The sequence below is a fragment of the Pieris napi genome, chromosome 2 (assembly GCF_905475465.1).
Source record: "Pieris napi chromosome 2, ilPieNapi1.2, whole genome shotgun sequence".
NCBI lineage: Eukaryota > Metazoa > Arthropoda > Insecta > Lepidoptera > Pieridae > Pieris > Pieris napi.
Window position 1 is genome coordinate 2,156,206 of NC_062235.1, and position 19,610 is coordinate 2,175,815.

General features: G+C 34.4%; 1 protein-coding gene across 2 annotated transcripts in view; it reads right to left on the reverse strand.

The window, feature by feature from the left end:
• Positions 1-19,610, reverse strand: part of LOC125061894 — a 72,230-nt gene that overhangs the window by 7,890 nt on the left and 44,730 nt on the right. For both annotated transcript variants that reach the window (XM_047667540.1, XM_047667533.1), the window contains exons 2-5: positions 9,517-9,765; positions 8,947-9,093; positions 5,883-5,993; positions 5,153-5,286 (exon numbers count right to left, since the gene is read on the reverse strand). In XM_047667540.1, the coding sequence (XP_047523496.1) occupies positions 5,153-5,286; positions 5,883-5,993; positions 8,947-9,093; positions 9,517-9,646 (522 nt within the window). In that variant the 5' untranslated portion in view covers positions 9,647-9,765. The remainder of the gene's footprint in view (positions 1-5,152; positions 5,287-5,882; positions 5,994-8,946; positions 9,094-9,516; positions 9,766-19,610) is intronic.

Consider the following 19,610-nt stretch of genomic DNA (forward strand, 5'->3'; position numbering starts at 1 on the left):
TTGCTGAGCACACCAAGCTTTTTGGAGGCTAATTTAGCCTTTCCCTCCAAGTGACCGCGAAACTGAACGTCGTTCGATATGTCAACGCCAAGTATTCCAATGCTGGCTGTGGCTTTAAGAAGAGTGTTTTCGAAAAGAGGAGTAGCGACAAAGGGTGTTTTTTTAGCGGAAAACGCGCAAACTTGTGTCTTCTTGGGGTTAAATTGGACTAGGTTTTGTCTGCCCCAGTCTGAGACTCCACGTAGTAGAGTTTCGACTTCAGACACAAGTTTGTTCCGGTACTCATCAACAACTGCCCGAGAAATACCTGCCCGGCCAGTGTAAAGAATATCCCCAGTGCTGTCATCCGCATAGCAGTGAATGTTGCTAAGTTGCAACATATCATTGATATGCAGAAGAAATAGGGTCGGGGATAGAACACAGCCTTGTGGGACCCCAGCGTTCACGGGTTTAAGGTCGGAACATGCTCCGTCGATGACGACCTTGATGCTCCGATCGGCCAGAAAGCTGGAGATCCAATCGCATAATTTCTCGGGAAGCCCATAGGCTGGAAGCTTCGAGAGCAGTGCTCTGTGCCACTCCCGATCGAAGGCTTTCGCTATGTCCAAACTTACCGCCAACGCCTCCCCCTTGGACTCAAGATTAGATTTAGAGTCAAGATGAGAAGATGAGTTCATATTATAACTGTTACCAAAATCACTTTAAAAGTCATAGAACTAATCATTATGAAAATTTAAATTAATAATACAGAATCTAACATATCTTTGTCTCAATAACTTATTGACTTTTCTCATAATCGCAAGTCATACTTTTCAAGTACCCAGACTTGTGAGTTTTTGTGACGATTATAATAATATAAAATGAAGCAATGTTGGCTAATGCCTTTAGCGCGCGACTGTCATCCCTGGGGTCATTGGTTCGATCCCCAGCTGAACATCAATTGACTTTCATGTCGCACTGGCTCACACGGTGACTTTACATTGGTAAACCGGTCACCTCAGAGCTGGTGCTGATTCGTTCAACAAATAAGTATCGCACAGGGACCAAACTTTATAGATTTATAAGTGTTCTAACACGGTTGGTTAACAGTATAAATAATATAGCTTTAAAATTTTATATTTTACTAAAAATATGAGCGTTTTAATAAGCAAATATATCGTATTAAATATATAACATAAACATTTATACGAAAGAAGATAGGGTCAAATCGTAATCGGGTTTTTAAAGTCAATTTTATAATAATCAAATACTTATTGAATATTATGGTAATTACTGCACACTGTAAAATTTTTTGTATCTTTTGAATGAACTAGCTACCGCACCTGCTGTCGCGTCTTTCATGTCGTAAGCGTATTAACGTAAAGGCCAAATAAACGTTTTATTCTCATTAAATGACTTAATTTACGGGTCACTAGAACGGCCGAATCGTCTGACAACTTCACTTCTGACCCGTGGGGACATATAACGAGACTTTTACTACTAAGGTTTAGGTAACATTTTAATACGAATTATAATTCTTTTGAACACTATTTCTGCACCCTCATTAAAAAATTTACCTACTACCTACCTTACCTGCTTGCTGTAAAGAGGCGACGTCTTTCATGTCGTAAGCGTATTTTTTTTTTGTTTTTAAAATTAATTGTTTCTGTATAATTTTGTCATCTTTTTCTGCGTGTTTCTTGTTTTATTTATTAGCTCATCAGTATATAATGATATATATATATATATATATATACGTGTTTGTCACATTGAATATTGTATTTTATTGTACCAATGTATCTGTGTGACGAGCGTTGGCAAAGCTGTAATAAATAAATAAGTATAAACCATAAAGTGGATTGCTGGTAAAAACAACGTTTAGTACTAAAATTATAACTACAATTAATGGACCCGTAAATATTTGATAAAATAATTGAACATGCAATTTTTATGTGAATTTTTATTAAGCAATAAACGCCGTTTGATAAGTGTTTATGATCATTAAACAGGTGAATCCGTTTGAACATAAACTTTTGTTATAAGGAAAAACTTGGATTAGACGATTTGAATCGATCGATATATATATAAAGTTCTCGTGTAACAATGTTCGTTCCCATACTCCTCCGAAACGGCTCGACCGTTTCTTATAATTTTTTTATTGCATATTCAGTAAGTCTGAGAATCGGCTACTATCTATCTTACAAACCCCTAAGTGATAAGGGGTGTTCATCATGCAAAAATACATACAACCCTTAATTTTCACCCCTCTCCGATCAACTCCTATTTTTTTTATTATTGTAGATAGTTATTTTTATTGAACTATAAAAATGTTTTCTAGAAATAATATACATGACAATACCAACGTTTGCCGGGTCAGCTAGTATGATAAAAGCTAATGCTATCTAGAATTAATTTTGAATATATATTGTTGATTTATTGTATTTTATCTTATCTACTTTTAATAAGCAAATATATCGTTTTAAATATATAAGATAAAGATTAATACGAAAGAAAATACGGGTCGAATTGTAATCGGGTTTTTAAAATAAACAAATATGTATTTATTACATACCTATTATAGTTATTTCTGCACACTCTAAAAAAATTTGTAAGTTTTGAATAAACTAGCTACCGCACCTGCTGTCGCGTCTTTCATGTCGTAAGCGTATTAACGTAAAGGTCAAATAAACGATTTACCCTCATTAAATGGACGCATTCATTTACGGGTCACTAGAACGGCCGAATCTTTAGAATACTTACGTGACCCGTGGGGATATATAACACACGGGCCGTATCGAGACTTTTAGACCGACTTCATTTATCTTTAGTCAATGTTAGCCTACTGGCTTCAGCGTGCGACTCTCATCCCTGAGGTCGTAGGATCGATCCCGGCTGTGCACCAATCGACTTTCTAAGTGCGCATTTAATTTCGCTTGAACGGTGAAGGAAAACATCGTGAGGAAACTCGCCTTAGACCCTAAAAGTCGGCATGTGTCAGGCACAGGAAGCTGATTACCTAATAGATTGACAAATGATCATGAAACAGATTCAGAAGTCTGAGGCCCTTAAAAGGTTGTAGCGCCACTGATTTTTTATCTGTGGTTGGATATGGTTATAGCGGAATTATGGCAGAGCAGTTCGAATTTTGAATTAAATTGTCAGTCGAAAAGTATCGATGTGTTCCAAATTCAAATCGTTTAACAAATAAAGACCACCAAGCTGAAGGCTTTGTTCCAATCATTAATATTAAAAAACATTATTTTTTATGAAGAGCTCGCGTCAAACGGACCGGTATTTGCTCCCGATGAGATAAAAGTTTTACGAGCTCGCGACTGCACATTTACGTTATGACCAAAGCGGCTGTACTGAGAAAAACCTGGATGTGCCCACTTTTATTTTTAATTTTATTTATAAACACTTCGTCGCTTAGTCAAGTCAAAGTCAAAAATCATTTATTCTTAGAGCTAACACAATGTACACTTATGAACGACAAAAAAAAATACATTAAATGCTTCTAATTTTACATTTACTGTCTTCTCAAATCAAGGGCGTAGAACGGAAGAGAAAAACTGGCAATAAACTCTCCGCCACTCTTTTTAATCGCCTAGTTTTTTGTCTTACACAACGTTTGTAAGGAAACCATTACATGACATCTTAAGCAATAAATAATAATAAAATAAATTAAAAACAAAGATTTGTCCTCTATTAGCAGTAGGCATGGTGAAATAGGAGCACGCACTTACATTCTCGTGGGAACAATACAGAAATATAATACATTAGACTGGTGGCTTTATTCTCTTCCAGGCAAACATTGTGAGAAAAAAATTTAAGCAAGAAGTGCAAAAATACATTAGGCATAGTTATTATTACATAGAAAAACTAATGGAACACAACAAAGCACTTAAAACATATGTAAACAGTGATCAGGACAATATTAAGAAAAACGTCAAATTAAAAATCACGAGAATTTTAGATCAGCCTTGCGAAAAGTGAGTTACAACTCACTTTTCGAACCCACACAGCGGTTGTCGCATCGGCGGACGCTCTCAAATCAGTCGTGAAGCTGTCATTTTATGATGAGTTCGAGAAGTGAGTTACAGAATCGCAAGGCTGATCTAAAATTCTAAAGTTACAGAATCGCAGAGCAGTTTTATCCAATGTGTTTCCCACGATTTATGTATCCCATAATATTAATCGTCAATACATTCCATTTCGTTTAATTGGTGTTTATTAAGATAAAATCTATGGTTCCTTATCTCATCCAGTTCATGTGTTATTAAGATCAATGTTTTTGATAATGCTTCACTTTATTAAGTCTCCGTCTTTTTGATAAAATCTCAAATTTCGCGAAAAAACGACCAATACTTTAATTACCTATTCTTGATAACGTTGTAATAAACATGTGATAATAATTTGGTCATTTTGGACTAATATTACGTTTAATTAATTCGTACTGGGCGGTTGATTATTGCTGATCATTTAAATTAAATATTACCTCGGAGGTCTGGATAATATGATTATGAAAACTGGCTTTTTAGAAATTCAAACGATTTGGATTCATAGTCATTGTATGGTCATTGTATCCGTGATGATATAACTCTTAGCCTTGGTTCCATCTATTTCACAAAACACCTATTTTATAGGCACTACGTTATATGTTAGAACATAGTTCTAACATATTTTCTAACGATAAACTAATTTACACAAGAAGTCGTCAGTTTATAAACTATAAAAACGATTTCCAGTAAAGTACGATAGTATAACAAGCCAATAAAATCTCACATCAACTAAGTACCATGCTAGAATATTTTAAATGACCGGTACACATTTTTATGTTATACTTCTTTTGGCGCGTTAGGGTAAAATGATGAGAGTAAATATTTACGTAGCGCGCGCACACCGTCACAAAAAACCGACACCCTACAGTTAGCTATAGCCAAGATTTTAGTTGTTCTACTGTTAGTGTAATTTTTTCTACTAACGTAGAATAATAAAGATATTTTTTTTTAAAGATTTTTATCTTGTTACGCCAAAGAAGTATAACTACTACTAACACGTTTTTTTTTTCTTTGCGTCCTCAAACAATTGTATAGTACACAAAGTAATGCAGAATGTAATGGAAAAATCCAAGGTGTCAGCCTCGAACTTAAGGGTGAATGGATTAGTGACTTACCTGTAAGTATGTGCTGCCCTCATCCCTATAAAGGCCGAAAGGAACGTCGTTATCCACCAAATCTCGAAGAGTAACCCAACCAGACGATGAAAGGTACTGAGCACTTGTCACTGCACACACTGAATCTTCTACGTCTGCAAAATGATTAGATCTTCAGTGATTTTTTCTGGAGCTTGTGTACAAATTTGTTCTAAGTTTGTTTACTACTCATTCAATAAATTCATTGGTTTTTTTATATTTCTTATAAATTGAATAGGGTAGGGCGGGGCTAGTTGAGCAATTTTTTACTTGAGCAGATATAGCTCCTCAATGATAAGTTTCAATGAGTTGTTATGCGTCCTGATGGATTAGTAATTTATCCCTTAACAAACGTGTCCATAGAATTTTTTTAACAAGTCACATTTAATAGCCAGCTGTTTAAATGCAGAAAGTCCAGCCTTGCGATTCTGTAACTCACTTTTCGAACTCACACAGCTGAAAAGGTGGGAGCTTGTAGTTTATTGTTTATGAGAATGCCAAATCATAAAATGACTGCTTCACGACTGATTTGAGAGCGACCGCTGATGCGAAAACCGCTGTGTGAGTTCGAAAAGTGAGTTACAGAATCGCAGGGCTGTACGCGCAATAGGTGAGGTAAGTTGAGCGAGGGTGGGGCAAGTTGAGCTAAGAATGTCTAGCCAAACCATGGGTTCAATGTTAACTGGAGATGGAGTAAAAATTTGTTTATTACCTGTAAAAATTATCTCTTTCGAGGGATATATGATTTGTCCCTTCAACGGCAGGAAGACAAATGGTATTAGGGGCTTTGTCGAACCCCGACCGAAGCTTGCCATAGGACATTCTGAAAAGAAGCTTAAATTAATATATGCATAAGTAATTAAAAGAAGGTAAAAGAAATATTTTAATTTGTATTTTTATATAAATTTAAGATTTATTTAAAACAGTTGAAAACTGAATTCTCCATACAAATCACGCGTGACTCGGCATTAATAAACGGAAATCGTAAATTATAACTCCCTTTATGCTATTATTATTATAGTTAGTTTAAGAATGTCTTTATGTATTATATGCAGTGTTGGCCTAGTGGCTTCAGCGACTTAAATTCCTGAGGTCTTAGATTCGATCCCTGTGTACCAATGAACTTTCTGTCTATGTGCGCATTTAAAATTCGCTCCAACACAGTCACAGACGGCTGATCACCTACTTGCCTATTAGATTGGTCCACCCAAAAAAGGTTGTAGCGCTTCTGATTTATTTATTTCATTTTAGGAAAAACTCAAGAAAATTCGCCATTACCCGTCCCAATTTTAGTCTATATATTTATTAATTTAAAATATTTTCTAATATTATGGGGGCCCCTCTTTTGCCTCCCCTAAATCCAGCCCTGACACTTTTATAGTAATGCGTTCCACAGGACAATTACAAAGCTACCCACATATTAAATGTAATGCATGTGAAAGGTCTCAATTACAGTACACACTCATAGCCTATCGTCTACAATGACATGACACAAACAGTTGTTCTACACTACAATTCAAATTAGCCCCAACACTTGTACGGTGGTTAGTAATTACTGAAAGAATTGTTTATTTGATTTCTGTTAAATCTGACCTTACATTGTTTGAATGACCGTCACGCCCTCGTCGTGTACGTGACAACTTACAACTTTCTTTAGGAACTAACAGGTTCAATGTATTATTTGAATATAGAATATGGTTGGCAATTTAGACCATAAAGTCTCACTAAATTCACAGTCGAGAGTATTTTTTTTTTTTTAGACAATTCACACCACTTGACCTAATCCCATGCTAAGCTGGTGAAGCTTGTGTTATGGGTACTAGGCAACGGATATACATACATATTATAGAAAGATAGACATATAAATACATATTTAAACACCCAAGACCTAACAGCACAACACCAAATGCTCATCACATCGATGTTCGTCTCAGCCGAGGATCGAACCCGAGACTCATGGATTCGCAGTCAGGGGTACTAACCACTAGACCAAATGAGTCGTCAAATATATGTATGTCGTATGACTCTTGAATGACAAAATGTTTTGTAATACAAGTATGTCTTAGCGCTGAAATATTCAGAATTGAAACTTAGAATCCGAGGAATACCAAGAATTTAAAAGTATAGATTTTATACATCTAAGTGCTATATTATTTATATATAAAGTGCTCTTCCTCCGAACAAAACCACTGACTGGCCGGCCTCAAGCCAACTGGTTTATGTCGAGAAGTTATATTCTTTGTGGTTGGAATAACTTCGCCCTTTTTTATTTAATAGGAGGCAAATGGGCAAAAGTCGTTTATTAAACCTAGTCATACTAAATAAGGGTTCAAGTTCAAGCGCAAGTTAATTCTAAATTATTCCATCTCGAAATGTTATGACCGTTTGACGGACAGAGCTGTCAAATAAGCCATACAATAAGAAAATGTCAAAAATAGTTTTTTAACAAAACGTAGTCTATTTTTGTTACCTGTTGGTAACAGGGCGAAATATTAATCGATCCGAGTTGAGGCATTGCTTGCTTGCCTTAAAAGGGCGTATTTCAACGATATAAGAATGTCATATTTTTGTTTTATGTAATAGGAGGCAAACGGGCAGGAGGCTCACCTGATGTTACCGCCCATGGACAGTCACATTGCTCGCAAGTGCGTTGCCGGCCTTTCAAGTATTGGTACGCGTAGTGAAGGATTAAGTATCTTCGGACTCTTCACAGTTTGGTAAACGAACTCTTATGGTTTTATTATAGTACATTGACGTGTATTAGAAAATGTTACTTAGAAAAGAATTTTATCAAGTATCTTATAAAGTTGTTACGTGGAAAGAAAAACAATCCTGAAGTGCCCCAGTGCCTAGGCCTTAGGGTGCCTGATGGTTACATTAGGAAGCGACATCAATGAATACATTTCGAAAACTAACCTATTGAAAAGGGCATACATCATACAATGTATGAAAATAATTAATGAACTGCAAAGATGTTTTTTAATTGTCCGTTTAGTGAACTGACAAATTGTTTGCTATATGTCAGTTCCTATACTGTAAAAATAGTCTTTTTGTAATAAATTACGCGTCACGTTGTTTGTCCGCTATGGACTCCTAAACTACTTAACCAATTTGAATCAAATTTGTACACCGTGTGCAGTTTGATCTAACTAAAAAGAAATGATGGTTTGCATCTTAATTTATACCCGCAATATTATGTTATTGCAAATTATTTGTTTATTATTTGACAGTCACAATTCAAACAAATGGCGCTGTTTTGACAGTACCAGCGTTTCGCATAAGCTTCAATTTAATGGCATAACCACCAAAAAAGCATGGTGGTCCCCATGACTAGAGTTCTCGCACCGTTTCCCATGAATAGTTTACTACTATGTAATATAACAAAAACCTTAGCCACAGCAACGCTTGGCCGAGTCTGCTAGTATTTTAATATATTACTGTTTAATGTTCTATGTGTATTGTGTAATTTATAATCTTAGATTATGTACACTATTGGCGATTAACGAGAGTGGCGGAGAGTTTATTGCCAGTTCTTCGCGTCCATTATACACCTTTGATTTGAGAACTGGCAGTAAATGTTAAATTAGAAGCATTTAATATGTATTTCTTTATTGACGTCTATAAGTGTATATTGTGTTACCTAAATAAATAAATGATTTTGAATTTTAATTTGAACTAAAATATTATAATTTTAATAATTCTTTCTGTCTTGAACTATATTGTTGTTGTATGCTTTAATAAATCAGATTAATATAAAGTTAATGTCAAAACTGTACCATCTATGTGATTGACACATATCCGTCGATCTTCTCTGAAGGCGGGCGTGTCTTTTCGACATTGACACATACAATCGCTGCCTCCAAGTGCCGCTAGTGCTGTACCATGTGACACCTCCATACAACGGGTTAGACCACAGTCCGTGCCTAGAATATAATAAATACTATACTAAAAGTAATGTGCACAAATTTCGTATTACAAAATTCATTGAAGGTAAATTTTTTAAACTCAATATATTTTGAGTACTCAAAGTTCCAATCCAGTGTAAGAACATAGAAGATGCCTCAAAAGTCTTAACAAACATTGTTCACAATGGAGGCTGGAGTTTCTATGAATTTTTTTTAAGGAAACACAAAATGTTGTAATTAAAAAGGAATGTCTTTTTTAGGAGATAGTGGCTTGAAAACGTATAAATGTTGCCTGTAAATCGTGATTATGTTTTAATAAAAATACTAAAGCTTTCCTTTTCTTTAAATTATGTTAACGTTATAACGTAAAGAGACGGATAAATGCGTATAATAGTGTAATCTTTAGGCCTACTATGCTAGAAATTATATTAAAACTCTTACCAACTAACGAAAATATATCACCCGATGCCATTCGTGTCACGTTAGCTAGCGCCATCTCTCCGTTTGTGTTCGCATTTGTTGCAGTAATCGCTATCATCAGAATAAGAACAAGCGCCATCTTACGCCCCATACCAGCTTTATAACTTTCCTTCTATGGTTTTTATCTTGAACGATAGATGGCGTTGGTACACAGCTAAAGATTTTAAACCTCGAGGTGGAAACATTTTGTTTACTAATGTTTTTTTTAATCTGTAACAATAGAAATCTGAAATAAATATTATTTCATTGAAATATTAATAAGGGAAAATTTAAAACTGTTAAAATATCATAAACTAATACCATCAACTTGTACGGCTTAGATAATTTATACAGTTGAAACGCAATAATTAGATAATTAATTGTAATTAATCTAGATTAGCGATATCGCGGCCCATTGCTGATTGCACTACATTTTATTTGTATTATTTGTGCAACGACGTGCTCAAAAATACACACATAGCATATAAGGCGGAGATTCGTTTCCCGACTAAAAATAATTTTGTCGCGTTGACAACAGACGCTTTTTTAAAAACTAAGAAATGGTGAACCCAATTTTTTTCTTTTTCTTCTGTACCTGAACAAGTTTCGTTTGAACCCTGACTGCATGTATTAGTCAAGAAACTGATCACCTACTGCAAGAATGTTCAAATACTAGCCAATAAAGAAATATGAAAACAAAACCAAGGGTTGTAGCATCTTGTTCCCACGAGAATGTAAGAGCGTGCTCCTATTTCACCATGCCTCCTGCTGATAGAGGACAAATCTTTGTTTTTAATTTATTTTATTATTATTATTTAACTATTAATTACTTAAGAAGTCATGTGGAACATGGTTTAATGGTTGCTTACAAACATTGTGTAGGTACAATAAAAAACTTGGCCATTAAAGAGTGGCGGAGAGTTTATTGCCAGTTCTTCTCTTCCATTCTACGCCCTTGATTTGAGAACTGGCAGTAAATGTAAAATCAGAAGCATTTAATATGTATTTCTTTTTAGATGTTCATTGTGTTACCTATATGAATAAACGATTTTGACTTGACTTGACTATATAGTTTTCTTTTTGACTGACATTTTATCGAATTGATATATACTAACACTTAATGCTATCAATAGTCAATAGTGTTCAAGGTCGAATTCCGTATTTAATACGTATTCAATTTGCGGTCAACGTGTTCTACGTCAAATAACTAACAAAGTTTATCGCCATTTTCTAGTAAAAAAACTAACAAGCTACCCGCTGTGCCCAGCGATAAGTATTTTGCTAATCGCATTCAAACATTTAAAACGTTCAAAAGAGAAAATTTATCACGTAAATACTTTCGAAATCTGTATATCTTGGAATTAATTATGCATACGATATTGGAATTATGATTTGTCCGTTACAAATATTTGACACAAATTTATTATCGTCCATATATATTTTAGCACCTAAACTGGGTATTTTTAGACAGTACAGGTCTGCCACCTTTAATAGGAACAAAACGTAAAATGTTTTGACGTGATAACGTCTTTAAAATCGTTTTAGTCGGGTGACATGTTCAGAAACTTGTGACGGCGCTGCCAGTCATTCCGTGAATGTATGAAGAAAAATGTATATCATATAGACCAGTGCAGATAGCCTTTAAAATAAATAAAAAGTGAAAAAAATTACAGTAGGATGAAACCCATTAGAAAAGCAGGGGAATATGATCAAAATGAAAGGAAAAATAAATTACGGTCGATCTGAGGTCGGGAAGGGGTAGGGGGGGAGTTTTAAGGGTAAAAAACGGTTTATCTCGATTTCCGGCAAAACTACAAGTCCTATCGAAGAAAGTTAAATGGCAAAGTTGGAGGTAATAAAAAGATCTAAAACTTTTGTATTCACACATTTTTCACATAACCTCAAAATTTATGTGAAAATTTCAAAAAAACCAAGTTTTTGGTTTTTTATTTTTATCTTTAACAAAAATATTTTTTTTTTTAACGAAATTTGGTGAAAACTTACCTTTCTATGTCCCAAATACACTGTAATTTATTTGATTAAAAATATTTATTTGTTCACCTTATTTTGAATTAATATCGAAAAAACATCCTAATTTTCAATCGAAAATTCTGACGTCAAAATTTCAGCTTTTTTCAAAAAGTTGGTATGCTCTCAGTTCGTTGAAATCTCTACTTTCTTATGGTAAAAAAATATTTATATATTACCATAGTAAATCTTCTCAGAAAACGCAAAAAATCGTATGCAGTAACGCCCAGACCTGTCATCCCCTTCCTTACTTCTCTATGAAATACGAAAATTTTAGCCCATCTAAAGGCTAAATTTTTTTTTTTAGGTCATTCAGGTATATATAAGTTATCTTAAAATAGTAATAAATAGGCATCTGATTATAGTTTAAAGAAGATTCATAGAGAAGTAGGGAAGGGGATGACGGGTCTGGGCGTTACTGCATACGATTTTTTGCGTTTTCTGAGAAGATTTACTATGGTAATATATAAATATTTTTTTACCATAGGAAAGTAGAAATTTCAACGAACTGAAAGCACAACAACTTTTTAAAAAAAGCTGAAATTTTGACGTCAGAATTTTCGATTGAAAATTAGGGTGTTTTTTCGATATTAATTCAAAATAAGGTGAACAAATAAATATTTTTAATCAAATAAATTACAGCGTATTTGGGACATAGAAAGGTAAGTTTTCACCAAATTTCGTTAAAAAAAAAAATATTTTTGTAAAAGATAATAATTAAAAACCAAAAACTTGGTTTTTTGAATTTTTCACATAAATTTTGAGGTTATGTGAAAAATGTGTGAATACAAAAGTTTTAGATATTTTTATTACCTACAACTTTGCCATTTAACTTTCTTCGATAGGACTTTTAGTTTTGCCGGAAATCGAGATAAACCGTTTTTTACCCTTAAAACTCCCCCCCTACCCCTTCCCGACCTCAGATCGACCGTAATTTATTTTTCCTTTCATTTTGATCATATTCCCCTGCTTTTCTAATGGGTTTCATCCTACTGTAATTTTTTTAGGTTTCAAAAATTATCGGCACTGGTCTAATAGTCGAATAAGTAAACTTGTAATTTTACACCCGAAATTTATCATCAAAAGTGTGAATAAAACGATAGATGTAATTTAAAATTTGAAAAAATTGTTATCTTCATTAATTCCTTACTTCCCAAAAACTTATATCACCAAAAAGACGTTATCACGTAAACATCTCGATCGTAAACCTACTTTACAAAAAACCAATATTTTTTAATGGATTAGTACCAACATATTTTGTAGTTAAAGTCGTTTAGGAATCAGCCTTGCGATTCTGTAACTCACTTTTCGGACTCACACAGTGGTTTTCGCATCCGCGGTCGCTCTCAAATCAGTCATGAAGCACTCATTTTATGATTTGGCATTGGAAGCTTGTAGTTAATTGTTTATCAGAATCGCAAGGCTGTACAAATTGTATGGAAAATCGATGCGTTTGATTCGTCAAAAATTATGATGAGCGTATTAGTATACGTAAGTTTTTGATACTTTTTGCTTTAGTTAAGTTCGTGCTAAGTTTGATGTAACGTGGAAGAGTGGCCTGTCTATTGGCGAGCTTACCTATGAATGCGTTTAAGAAATCCATTAAAGATTCATTATGATCATTTGATCATCATCAGCTTCGGCTCTTATAGATAATATATTCTAGTATCCAATATTAAGAGCAGTGTTGGCCGAATGGCTTCAGCGTGCGACTCTCATCCCTGAGGTCGTAGGTTCGATCCCCGGCTGTGCATTTAACATTTACTTGAACGGTGAAGGAAAACATCGTGAGGAAACCGGCTTAGACCCAAAAATTCGACGGCGTATGTCAGGCACAGAAGACCGATCGCCTACTTGCCTATTAAATGGGCAAATTATCATTAAACAGATACAGAAATCTGATACCTAATAAGGTTGTAGCGCCACTGGTTTATTTAATTTTATTCAATATTATTTACTTCAAATACTATTTTATAGACCAGTTATTATAAATTCTTGTATAAATACATATTTTTATTTGTATAAAACATTTTTTAAACAGTCTTTGGTGGTTAAAAGCCTATTAAACAGTCTTTTAATCATCTTTTAGACATAACTCGGCCTTACTTGGACAGAAATTAGTACGGTATTTGTTAGCGTGGTTACCATTATCTCTCTAAAGAAAACGCTCAGTTTTTGTTTTTCGTATCCATTCCCAGGGCATTTTTAAAGCATATATACGTATTTCGCAGCCAACTAGCTTAATTAGCCGTGTAATCAACAGCCTAGCCTCTTTACTAGCAGCCTGAATTATATTAAGCCGTGGCATTTGTTACAGCATTTAATAAACTGGCTGGCTAATGCTTAGGCCATTCGATAGAGTCATTATTTGGCAGAAATAAAAAATATGGAACATAATATGACACAAAAAGGTTATTTGCCTAGCTGTTTGAACAAATTGCTGAATTCAGGCCGTTAGTGGAACGGCGCTGTTTAATAAATTGTCTAGGCTGTTAATTAAACTGCTAATTAAGCAAGTTGGCCATATATATGTACTATGACTATGGTGCAATACGCCGCTTTAAAAAACTAATTTTCTATCTTAATTTGAGAGGGCCCTATAAATGTTAATATCGTGATCAATCTTCATGAATATTCAAAAGCAATTTACAATTATTACCGATCAATTAATTAAATTTTAATAATTGTTCGTTTACACAAGATTGGCGAATTATAAAGATTTGATTAAAAAACAATTTGCCGCTTCTAGTGTGGTTATAATACTTTTTATCGCCTGACATACTTTTTATACTAATGTATTAGGATAATAATAATTTTCACTTTTAATAGGGTTTCCCAACTGTTTTTGTGCTATACCCCACCGTAGTCTTACTAAAATTCCCCCCTTTTACATACATAACTTTAAATAAAAAAAAATCGTTAAATTAAAGAAACGTAAATAATTTTTACTTTTTAGGAAGATATTAAGCATAAAGGAAAGCATATAATGAAAATCTTAAATTCTAATTTCACATAATTGTAATAAATTTTTGAATCAAATTGCCCACCTGTGGACCCCACGTTGGGAAACACTGGTTTAAGGTATTTATTTCTCGTTAAGAATAAAGTTCATCATAATAGATCATAGTTTTAGCTAGCTTCATATTAACTAGTTGAAAGTGCATCAGTTTTGCTTACAGTTTTCAAAACTTATTAGGTATAAATACAATATTAAATATCAAATAATTGTGTAATGAACGACTTATATTTTAAAAATTTGAAAACAGTTTATCACACGCTTCTACGTTATAGACGACAACACCAGCTATTATTTGATAAAATAAATAAAGTTTCAACGATTCACTTAAAATGTTACCGTTGGCGCACCATACACTTTAAATAACGAACTCATCCATGAAATCTAAACCGATAAATTCCAACGGTCTGCCAAACTTGTTTATCAGTCTAAGCTAGTTAAAGCTAGACAGTTCCTATAGGTCACAGAAACAACATCTGTTCGAGTAACCTCCGCAATATTATAAACTATTTTAAATCTCTCAAAAAAGAGTCTCGACTCTCTATCTTACCCTACAATACCATTATAATATTGTCTTTGGTCTAAGTTAGTTCAGCGATAAAATTCGTGTTTTGTCTATGACCACAATGGCTGTAAGGAACTCAAAACATCCTATAAAAAATAATGTCTCGCGCATTAATTTCTTTAAAAGTCAAATTCAAAATAATTTATTAATTTAGGAACGTCTATAAAGATATATACATTTTAAATGCTTCTAATTTTACATTTACTGCCAGTTATCAAATCATGGGCGTAGAACGGACGAGAAGAACTGGCAATAAACTCGCCGCCACTCTTTTTAATCGCCAAGTTTTTGTTTTACAAAATGTTTGTAAGGAGCTGCAACCATTACACAATGTTACACATGAATTTTAAGTAATTAATGAATATTAAATAGATAAAAAACAAAGATTTGTCCTCTATCAGCAGTAGGCATGGTGAAATAGGAGCACGTACTTACATTCTCCTGGGAACAACACGCAAATACATAGTTTTTGACGGCTTATTGGTCTAGTGGTTAGTACCCCTGACTGCGAATCCATGGGCCCCGGGTTCGATCCCCGGCTGAGACAAGACAATCATGTGATGAGCATTTAGTGTTGTGTTTAGGTCTTGGGTGTTTAAATATGTATTTATATGTCTATCTATCTATAATATGTATGTATATCCGTTGCCTAGTACCCATAACACAAGCTTCACCAGCTTAACATGGGACTAGGTCAATTGGTGTGAATTGTCCAATCATATCATATCATATTATTATTACATAGTCGAAATAACTAACATCACCGCATACACGGAATTTAAGTCCGACCAGTCACCACAAGTAGCACCCGTTCACGAGTATGACGCATGGCCAGTCATCGGCCCCCTATTTTCTATAAATGGACGATGGACTGTGTATAAAAAGTATTTCAGATCCCAGATAGCAGGGACTATCTGAGTGGAGCTCACAAACTGCCCTCCGCCAGCAGTCACCAATTCCGCTTATGATCTTTCTGCTTATAGTTTCGTCGGTTCTGCACCAGAACTGCGATTCTGTAACTCACTTTTCGAACTCACACAGCGGTTTTCGCATCGGCGGTCGCTCTCAAATCAGTCGTGAAGCAGTCATTTTATGATTTGGCATTCTGATAAACAATAAACTACAATTTCCCACCTTTTCAGAAAAGTGAGTTACAGAATCGCAGGGCAGAACTGGATATATTTGTGATGGGTTTAGGAAGACTGAGGCGTGAATGTAAATTGTTTTAATTGTTTAAGTGGAAAGAATTGTTAGCTCGTAAATATAGTTTGTCAATATTTATTGATTGGCATGTATGCTGTAAAAAATTTAATAAATATTAAAACAGATTTTTTCATTTGAATAATTGTATTGAAGCAATAAATAAGCTTTAATATTAGTTAAAAAGTTTCAATAGCAAAATTCTATCGAAATCATTAATCTACATGACACTTGACTTCTTCAATAACGGTTTTGGCGGATCGTCGGTTTTTCTTGTCATAATCTGTGTCCAAATAACACTTTCATACTAATTACAAGCTCAGACCCGTTAGTTATAAATGACTGAAACGACATGAATTTAACTATTATTTTGAACCGTTATAATCTAAAACGTGTTTATAAAATGCGAATTATTAATTATTGTAGCATTATGATAAATTACAACACGACATCGGAATTTATTGAAATTGTGTAAATGCCAAAGTTGCACCTCTGTAGATAGAATTTTGATGTTGATTTTAATTTATGACTCTCTCATATCACCTAATCTTATGCAAGTAAATTATGTATATATTTTTGAAGTGAAACTTCTTTAGGCGCATGAGGGTACAATTATAATTAATAATATATGTATTAGCGTCACAAAGATGTGCATATGTATATATTTTAGTTAATAATTAGAAGCGTAAACCAAATGTAAATAAATCATTAATCGTAAATCATCGCACACTTGAACCCAATATGAGCCCTTTTGTTTTTACCTCACTCATAAATTTTAATTTAACATTCTCGTTTCCGATAATGTCCAATAACATTCGCAATCAGCGGTCGCAATTGCTGGCAGTGCCTCGGATACGAACTTACTCAGAGAAGCTCCATTTACGCGTGTCTTTTTATTTATTATTATTATAGCCTCTATTCGGACATGCCAGTATTTTTCTTTATTTTTCGTATATTGTACTTTTCTTCCACTTTTGCTTGTCCGTTTGCCAGATGGCAAAGGCCTCCTCCAACCTTCTCCATTCTGGCCTTTCTATGGCCACTCTACCCCATGTTGATCCCGCGACTTGTATAATGTCGTCGTCCCACCTTTTTTGTGGTCTACCTCTCTTTCTCTTTCCATCTCTTGGGTACCATTGTGTGATTATTTTACTCCATTTGTCCTTTCCTCTGATCATGTGGCCTGCCCATTTCCACTTTTGTCTTCTTATTTTCAAAGTTATGTCCTGTACCTTAGTCTTTCCTCTGATGTTGCTACTCCTTACTTTGTCTTTTCTTTTGATCCCAGTCATGCTCCTTTCCATGGCATGTTGACATACGGAGAGTTTATTTGTTACGTTTTTTGTTAAAGCCCATGTTTCGCTCCCGTAAGCCAGCACTGGCAGGATGCATGTGTTAAATAATTTGCTTTTCGTTGAATTGTTTCCAGCTGTTTGCAACTCTTCTTTCGACTTCTTTGTTTCCGTTATCGTCTGGAGACATCAGTTGACCGAGGTATAAATATTCTTCCACGTAGGAGATTTGGTTCTGCTCCACTATTACAGGGTCTTTGTTGCCATTGGTCATGATTTTTGTTTTTTCCGGGTTTAGCTTCAATCCGGCCTTTGCACTTTCCGATGCTAGATCATTTATCATCTTGTTTAGATCAGCTGGTGTTTTAGCAAATAATACGATATCATCAGCGAATCGTAGGTGCGTTAGCGCGCGGCCATTAATAGTTATACCCATGTCCCTCCATTCCAGATTCCTGAAGATCATTTCTATTACGGCCAGAAAGAGTGTTGGTGAAAGGGGGTCACCCTGTCTCACGCCTTTTTGTATTTGAAATTTATTTCCTTCTTTTTCTAGGCGGATACAAGCCGAACTGTGTTTATAAATGTTTTTTATAATTCTTATATATTTGTGCTCTATACCCAGTTCCTTTAAGGCTTCCCAGATTTTTGAGTGTATCAAAGAATCGAAAGCCTTACTGTAATCAATAAAAGCTATGTAGTATACAAGCTGGTACTCATTGTATTTTTCTATAATTTGTCTTACAGTGTGGATGTGGTCTAGCACCGAGAAATCTTTACGGAATCCTGCCTGTTCAATGGGTTGTTGCTCATCTAATTTCCTTCCTATTCTTTCCAAAATAATCTTTGCAAAAATCTTGTAAATGTTAGACATTAGACTGATGGGTCTATAGTTTCCAATGTCGCAGTGATTCCCTTTCTTGAATATAAGGATTATGATGGATTCAGTCCACTGTTTTGGGATGATTTCTGTGTTTATCACGTAGTTGAAAATTTCTGTAAGTATCGGTGCCACTGCTACCTTCGTTTGCTTTAGTATTTCATTGGTTATGCCATCTGGCCCTGGAGTTTTATAATTTTTCTGTGTGTCAATAGCTTTTTCAGTTTCTTCCTGCATGATGTAAGGTACCGTTTCGTACTCTGGTAAGTCTATTTCTCTTTTATTTGTGTTATTTTTGTATAGTTCGGTGTAGTAGTCAGTAGCGATTTTGAGTATTTCTTGTCTACCAATTTTCTTCGCTCCTCTTCTATCTTCCATCTTAACAATCCATTCTTTCTTGTTAGTTAATTCTTTGTACGCCTTCTTTATTCCTCCTGTCTGTCTAATATGTCTCTCTATTGTTTCCATACGATGTTGTCTCCTGTCTTTCCTAATGTTTTCTTTTATTTCTTTACTAATTCTTGCAATTTCTTTTCTATTTTTACCAGTATTTTTCGCACTTATTAGCACTGCTCTTTGGTTAAGGAGGTTGACGGTTTTTTCTGTCATCCTGTTGTATAGGTTCTCTTTCCTTTTGCTATGTTCTTTAGTAGTGGTTACAATTTTATTTTCCAACCAATTGTATTTCTCCTGTGTGTCGGCGTCTTTTGTTTCATATTTGTAGTCTTTAAGTTTCGAGTTTCGCGTGTCTTGCGCACCCTAAATATTATTCCATACTTATGAGACGGATGTATTTAGTTGCACACTGGCTGAATTCACAAGAATTGCATTATTTATAATTAGTTATGAAATGGTTAAGGTTTTAAGTTTTTACTTGTTATGTTTATACTATGTTTTAGTTTAGTTTTCTATTGTATTAGTATTATGTTACTGTTAAAATAGGAAATAAGGAAAATAAATACACATAAGTGTCACTTAGATTTACGAACTCTTCAATAAAATCAAGTTAGTTTTTTTTAAATCCAGCGTTGCAACCCCACTACCCTTAATGTTATCTTAGTTATAAGCTCACGTTTTAAACAACTAAAGCCAGTT